This window comes from Bos mutus, chromosome 21, assembly GCF_027580195.1.
Source record: "Bos mutus isolate GX-2022 chromosome 21, NWIPB_WYAK_1.1, whole genome shotgun sequence".
Classification (NCBI taxonomy): domain Eukaryota; kingdom Metazoa; phylum Chordata; class Mammalia; order Artiodactyla; family Bovidae; genus Bos; species Bos mutus.
Genome location: NC_091637.1, coordinates 326,129 through 333,719, shown reverse-complemented (window position 1 = coordinate 333,719; position 7,591 = coordinate 326,129). Strand labels below are relative to the sequence as shown.

The 7,591-nt window shown below is 44.5% G+C and overlaps 1 protein-coding gene across 15 annotated transcripts in view; it reads left to right on the top strand.

The window, feature by feature from the left end:
• The first annotated feature begins 31 nt into the window (after positions 1-31).
• Positions 32-7,591, top strand: part of LOC102280620 (liprin-alpha-1-like) — a 36,434-nt gene continuing 28,874 nt past the window's right edge. For 4 of the 15 annotated variants that reach the window (XR_011461567.1, XR_011461566.1, XR_011461565.1 and 1 more), the window contains exon 1: positions 177-308. Coding sequence is in view for 1 of the 15 variants with exons in the window: in XM_070357987.1 (XP_070214088.1) it covers positions 299-308 (10 nt within the window). In the remaining 14 variants the exon portion in view is untranslated. Of the gene's footprint in view, positions 309-7,591 lie in introns of all 15 variants that reach the window. The other 11 variants (XR_011461569.1, XR_011461568.1, XR_011461572.1 and 8 more) reach the window with 11 other exon arrangements.

Below are 7,591 nucleotides of genomic sequence, written 5' to 3'. Positions count from 1 at the left end.
GGCTGGTTCTGCCGGAAGGGGTGAGGCCAGGTGAGGTCAGGCTACAGCTGTGGGAGGGGATTGAGGTCAGCCTGGGGCAGTTGGTGGCCTTCCTGCGCCCGTCAGGGTAGAGCCGCCGGCCTGAGAAGGAGGGCACTGCTGAGCCCAGGGGTTGAGAGCGCCAGTTCTTGCTGTGGTCCGGGAGCTGCCCTGAGGCCAGAGGGAGGCCGTCTGCCCGTGAGTCCTCTCCTGCTTGTCTGTCAGCTTGTTTGAACCACACTGGATTTTCTGTCCAGCTGGCTACGTGGAGACCCTGGAAATGCTCCTCTGTGAGTTTTGGCTGGCTTCAGGGAAGAAATGCCAGATGATACTGGGAGACTTCAGTTTAATCTGGATTCAGGTCATATCTCTTGAAAGTGAAGTGAAAGTCCCTCAGTCATGTCTAACTCTTGGCAACCCCATGGGCTATACAGTCCATGGAATTCTGCAGGCCAGAATACTGGAGTGGGTAGCCTTTCCCTTCTCCAGGGGATCTTCCCAGTCCAGGGATTGAACCCAGGTTTCCTGCAATGCAGGAATATTCTTTACCAGCTGAGCCCCAAGAGAAGTCCAAGAATACTGAAGTGGGTAGCCTGTCCCTTCTGTAGTGGATCAGCATGCCCAACCCAGGAATCAAACCAGGGTCTCCTCATGGCAGGAGGATTCATTACCAGCTGAGCTATCAGGGAAGCCCAGTATCTCTTAAGGCCAGCTATTCATTGATATCTCTTAAGGCCAGCTATTCATTGATATCTCTTAAGGCCAGATATTAATTGTAGGATTACCCTAATTAGTCTTCATGGGATTAAGCTGGCAACCTGCTAAGGTAGCAATTGATGTCCTTTATCTAGAGGACAAAACGGGGGCTCACAGAAGTGGGTAACACAGCTACAGCAAGGAAGTGTGTACCTAGACAAAACCCCCCGATCTTCTGTTAGAACTCAGGGAAGCCATGTGGTGTGGCTTGTCCATGTGACGGGGGCTAAGGCACCCAGCCCACACTGGATACTGTGGGGACCTGACTTGGTAACTGCCTTCTGGCAGCTCTGAGACTCACAAAAGCAATTTGCACTGAAGAGAGGAGGGACACCTCTCTTCATCCTCCCCACCACACCCTCCGGGTACTCCCACACCCTGCCCCCTTTCTCTTTCTTTGTGAGGGAATAAGTGTCACGCTCATGTGACCACATTGGCTGTCCACTGTTCACGAGCTACCACCTGGAGCTGCTACCGGAGAGGCCAAGAGCCTTTGCCCCCGAGTACCTCTCTTTCCTTTGCACCGTGGGGGCCCTCCTCCACACCTGCACACCAGAGGCCGTTTCTGAGACATGCAGGGACCCTCCTTCAGTTTGCAACAGGTTGCATCCATCGCTGTCCTTTCAATGCTTCCCTTGACACTCAGCTCCTGAGCTCCTTTGTCTGCATTGCGGCCCACCTGGCTGCCACGGGAGGGACAGAGCTGACCATGAATCCAAAGCTCAGATCTGACAGGCAGCAATCTGTGTGTAAAGGGCCTGATTAATCATGCTGTAGAGGCTGTAGTGGGCTCTAGGGATCCGTAACCAGGGCTTGGGCCAAAGTGACTCCACAGCTGTTTTAATGCCTGGGGAGGGTTCTGGCTACAGTGGGGGTGGGGTGAGTCTCCTGAGGTTCTGAAGGCCCACTGTGCAGGTTCATGGCACACAGAGAAGAGAAGGCGGAGTCCTTTCCTGGAGCTGGTGGGCTGCGGGCACAGCCATGGATGACCAGGAGTCTGCATCTCACTAGGGGCCGAGGCTGGTGCTGAGGGAATCCTCAGTGAGGATTTTTTTCCTTAAAAGCCATCCTAAGTGACTTCAGCTCCATTGCTTTTTTGCCAAAAACCTACAATGATCTCAAGAGCTTTGTACACACCAAGGGTGGTGACTGGACATGGAGCCCAGCACAGACGGAAGTCAGTCCTGCCCTGAGTCCCACGGGCCAGCCACACCTTCCCCCTTCCATGGCCTGGCTTTCTTCTGCCAGGACCGGCAGAATGGTGGAAAGGCAAGTGTGGTCTCAAGCTGAGGGGCCCAGCCTGGGCTCCAAGCCCCTGAGCGTCCCCTTGGGACGTCCGGTGGACCTAGTTCCCCCTGCCGTGGGGCAACTCTCTCTCGGGGACTGTCGTGTTTCTTTGCTTTCTGTTGTGATGGGGCACTCCAGTTATCTCAGGGCGATTGGGAAGTCTGCTAGTGTTACATGCTCCCGCCTTAGATGGGAAAACATTATTGCTGCATTGACGCTGCTCACTCGATACTGGGTATCTGTTAAACACAAATGGCAAGGGGAACAGAGCAAAACAGAAAAAAAAAATGGAGAGTTGCTGGGTTGCCTCAAGTCTCACCTGTGATTAAGAGTGTGTACAGCCTGCATGTGAACCCCGGTTCCCACACCTGCCAGCTACCAGGTGCCAAGCGCCGATTTTAGACCCCCAGCTTCACTAAGGAGTCATTGACAGATACAGTTTGTGTGTATTTCAAGTCTACATTGTGATGACTTGATGCCCATAGACGTCGTGGAATGATTGCCCCACATTCGCATCGCCTCACACGATTAACTCTGTGTGTGTGTGTGTGTGTGTGTGTGCCTTTTATGTTGTTCTTATAATCCATGAACACAATACAGATAGCTCTCCATTTTTTTAGATCTTATTTATCTTAGAAGTTTATAGTTTGCTGTATGTTTTGCACATGTTTAATTAGATAACTTGATATTTTTAGTGCCATTATAAATTCCTAATAGAGATAGAATTGACTTGTCTATATTCCCTTGGTAAATCCACTTACTTCAAATCCTTCTAATTGTATTTTTTTTTTGTATACACAATTATGTCTGCAAATAAGTTCTTTTTTTTCCCCTTTGCAACTGTGATAACCCTTTCCTTTTTCTTGACTTATTGTACGGACTAGGATCTCCAGTACAGTGGTGAACAGAAGTAGTGAGAATAAGTATCCTTGTCTCTGTCCAATTATCAGAGGAAAAGCTTTCACTATTTCACCATCACACAGGATATTAGCTTTTTTGTAGATATTTTTATCAAAATATGTAAATTCTTCTCTGTTAGTTTACTAAGCAGTTTTTTCTTAGTCATGAACTAAAATTATTACATTAAAAATTCTTAAGTTTATCTTCTGCAGATTTTGAAACAGGTGATTTTTCTTTTATGTGGTGATTTAACTTTTAAAAATTTTGTGATTCTAAAACAACCCCAACCTGATCTCAATGTATTCTCCTTCAGTTGGACTTTACTTGTTAGTGTTTTATTTAGGATTATTTCATCTATACTCAGAGTCTGTAATTTTACTTTCTTGTACTTCTTCCTTGTTGGTTTTAGTATCAAGGTTATGCTAGTCTTATAAAACAAGTTTGCAGAGTGTTCCTTGTTTACCCCGAGAATTCCTGTGAGACTACTGTTTTCTTCCCTAGATTTTTGGAAAAACTGATTGGCAAAACCAGTTGGTTTCATTGTGGGGAGGCTTTTAATTTCAGATGTAATTTTTTTCATGCAAATAAAATTTTCTCATATTGTATGTCTTCGTGGGTCTATTTCAGTAAAACATTTCCCCCTGCTAGGAATTTATTGAGATGAGCAGACTCTCCAGTTAGTAAGTGAACTGTGGTTCATAATATCTTTCTTATCTGCAAGATGTGTTGTCTCCCCTTTTAAAAACCCTCGATGCTGGTGATTTGTGCTTTGTCTCTTTTTCTTAATAAGTCTTTCTAGGGGTTTATCAGTTTTTATCATTCCTTTCAAAGTGCCAACTTTTGGCTTTCTTTTTAAAGAAACTTCATATTTGCTTTCTGTTTCCTTGTTTTCTGCTCTTTCTTTTTTTTTTTTTTTTTTCCATCTGCCTTGTGTTTCATTCGCTATGGTGTTTTTTCTGGTTTCTTGGGAGGGAGGCTTAATTGATTTTTAGCCTTCCTTCTTTTCCAGTGTACGTGTTTAAGGCTTTAAGTTACCCTCTAAACATAGTTCGCTGCATCCCACAGGTTTGAATAAGCCAGATTTTCATTATCTTTTATGGAAAAGTATTTTCTAATTTTCATTGTGTTTTTTAAAATTATTAATCAGGAAATTCTTCAAGCAGTATGTCATTTAACTTCCGAATGTTTGGGGAGGTTTTTCTAGTGACCCTTGTTTGATTTCTAGCTTAATTCCATGAAGAGCCCTGTTGTAGGCTTTTGGGGCTACTGTTATAAATCCCGTAGACTAGCTGATAAACAACAGAAAGTTGTTTCTTGTAGGCCTGGAGGCTGGGGAGTCCCAAGATCACCAGCAGGTGCCTCGTCTGGTGAGGCCTGTTTCCTGGTTCCTAGACTGCCTGCTGCTTCTCCCTGTTCTCGCAGCACAGGAGCCCATTCCCTCCTGGCCTGACCCCTCCCAGAGTGCCTGCCTCCTTGGATCATCACCACCTGCCGGATGAAGTTTGAGGGCCCATAAACCATCAGCCCATTGCAATCGCTAAGTATACCCTGCATTATTTCAGTCCTTTGAAATAATTTGTGCTTTCCTAATGGCCCAATATATATTCTTTTTGTTATATGTTCCTTTGGCTCTTGAAAATAATATGTATCAGTGGGATGCAATGTTCCATGTGTATCAGTCAGATCAGGCTTGTCACTCATGTAATTCCGATTCCAGTAGCCACATTGAGTAAAAGCAGAAGTAGGTGAAATTACCTGTAATATATTTTATTTTAGCACACATAAAATATCATTTCAGTGTGTAATCAACATGATAAAACCTAATGAAATAGTTCACATTCTTTTTTTCATGCTCAGTCTTTAAAATCCAGTATGTGTTTTAGGCTTGCAGCGCATCTCATTGTAGAGCCAGCCATATTTCAGGTACTTCATGGCTGCAGGTGACTACATACCAGGGGGCCCAGTTCCACGAGAGAGGTGTCTTTAATATCTCCCACTGGGATTATGAACTCGGCTGTTACTCCTTTTCTATTTCTGTCAGTTTTTATGTATTGATATTTTGAGGTTATGTTATTAGGTACATTCAAATTTAGAATCCTCATCTTCTTGCTAGACTGAACTTGTGTCAGTATGAGATGCTCCTTTTTATCACTAGAAATGCTTCTTTCTTTAGAGACTATTTGACAGTGATGTTGCCACATCAGTTTTCTGTCCTTGTTGGCCTGGGTATCTTTTAGTTTCACCTGTCTAAAAGATATTCCATCTTAACATGTAGCTCTGTGAATAGTGTACAGTTTTCATTGGAATCAGTATGACACTTTATCTTTTAATGAGAGTGTTTGCTGTGTTTATAATGTTGATATTCAGTGTGTAGACACCATGTTGCTGTGTGTTTTCTGTTTGTCCCACCTAGTCTGTGTTCTTTGCTCTTGCCTTCTTTTAGAAGTTTGAAGTGTTTCTCTAGTTCTGTGCTCCTCTGTCAGGTTGTTAGGTGCATATTTGCAGACACAGCGTGTGTTTTACACTCAAGCCTAACTTAGTACTTTACTGCCTCCCTGACTCGACTGTTTCCTCCTTGTCACTGTTACACTTTGAACTGTTAGATATATATTTGGCGTTAACATCATTGTTTTGTAGAGTTAATATTTACCCTCACAGTTACCTCGTTGTTGGTCTCTACTTGTTTTTTATATTTCCGTCATAGACTACTTTTCTTTTTCCCAAAGCACTGCCTGAATATTTTTTTAGTTCATGTGTGTGGGTGATGAATTGTCTCATTTCCCTTTGCCCTCAAAGTCTCTATTTTGCTTTCACATTCGAAGAGTATTTTTGTTGAGTATAGAATTCCAGGTTGGTGGTTATTTGTTTTTCAGCATTTTACAGATGCCAGTCCATTATCTTCTGACTTCCTTGTTCTTGGAAAGTCAGCTCTCAGTGTTGCTGTGCCACTAAAAGCCACACCTTTTTCCTCTGAGCGCTTGAACATGCTGTTCTTGCCTTAGGCACCTGCAGAGCTGCTGAAACCAATGTGTGGTTTCATTTTTGAGTCAGTGGTCTGATTCTTGAACCAACTCTTGCCACTGTCCCTGTCAGCCAGTTCAGTCGCTCCGTATCTGCCCCGTTGCGACCCCATGGACTGCAGCACACCAGGCTTCTCTGTCCATCACCAACTCCCCGAGCTCGCTCAGGCTCATGACCATCGAGTCATTGATGCCATCCAACCATCTCATCCTCTGTCGTCCCCTTCTCCTCCTGCCTTCAGTCTTCCCCAGCATCAGGTTCTTTTCCAATGAGTCAGTCCTTCGCAGCAGGTGGCCAAAATATTGGAGCTTCGGCATCACTCTTTGCAGTGAATGTTCAGGTCTGATTTGCTTTAGGAGTGACTTGTTGGATCTCCTGGCAGTCCACAGGTCTCTCAAGAGTCTTCTCCAACTCCCCAGTTCAGAAGCATCGATTCTTTGGCGTTCAGCCTTCTTCATGGGGCAACTCTCACATCCATACATGACTACTGGAAAAACCATAGCTTTGACTAAATGACCTTTGTCGGCAAAATAATGTCTCTGCTTTTTAATATGCTGTCTAGGTTTGGCATAGCTTTCCTTCCAAGGAGCAAGCATCTTCTAATTTCACTGTCTACAGTAATTATGGAGCCCAAAAAATAAAGTCTGTCACTGTTTCCATTGTTGCCCCATTTATTTGCCACGTAGTGCTGGGGCCGGATGCCATGATCTTCATTTTTTGGAATGTTGAGTTTTGCCAGCTTTTTTACTCTCCTCTTTCACTTTCATCAAGAGGCTCTTTCGTTTCAACCCCTGGAGGCATTTCTTATTCCCCTTTCTCTTTTCTCCACCATGAGGGTCCCCATTTATACTTTTTAACAACGTAGTTTAACATGGGGCTCCTTCAATATATTCTATCCTTTTTTTCTCTCTTATATATATTTTTACCTGACCCATCCTTCAGTTCACTGATCATCTCTTCAGCTATGTCCAATTTGATGTTAAGGCCAGAGACTGAGTTCTTAAATTCAGTCACTGTTATTGTAAAGTTCGAGAGTCAGTTTTGATTCTCAGAAAGTTTTCCTTTTGTCAAGTATATTTTTCAACAGGTGACATTTGCATCTAATACCTCTAGCATACCTCTGATATGCTGATATACATCTGATACCTCTGGATCTGGTTCAGTTTTTTTTTTTTTTTTTTTGTCCTGTTTGTTGTTACACCCTCTTTTGCTTTTTTGATTGCATGTTGGACATTATGTTTGGAAAACCCTAGAGGTTCTGAGTGATGCTGTCTTCTCCAGAGTCTCCTCTGACACAGACCTCCAGTGGGGACAGAGCTGTCTGTTCACTCAGGGCCTGAGGGACTTGAGGCTGGGGGTTCCTTGTAAGCTCAGTTTCAGCAGCCTTCACCCACCTTTCCCCCCGAGCCCAGGGAGGAGCTTTCCAGCGTCTCCATCTGGAAGCCTGGGCTGCCTCCCAGGGCCGCCCTCTTCTCAGCAGGTCCTGAAGCCCACCATCTGTCTCCTGAGCACCACGAGGTGACAGATAGTGCTCAACCAGTTCGGGCAGAGTGTTGGGTACATTTTCTGATATCCGAACTGATTCTCTAGGCCTGCACACAAATTTTTG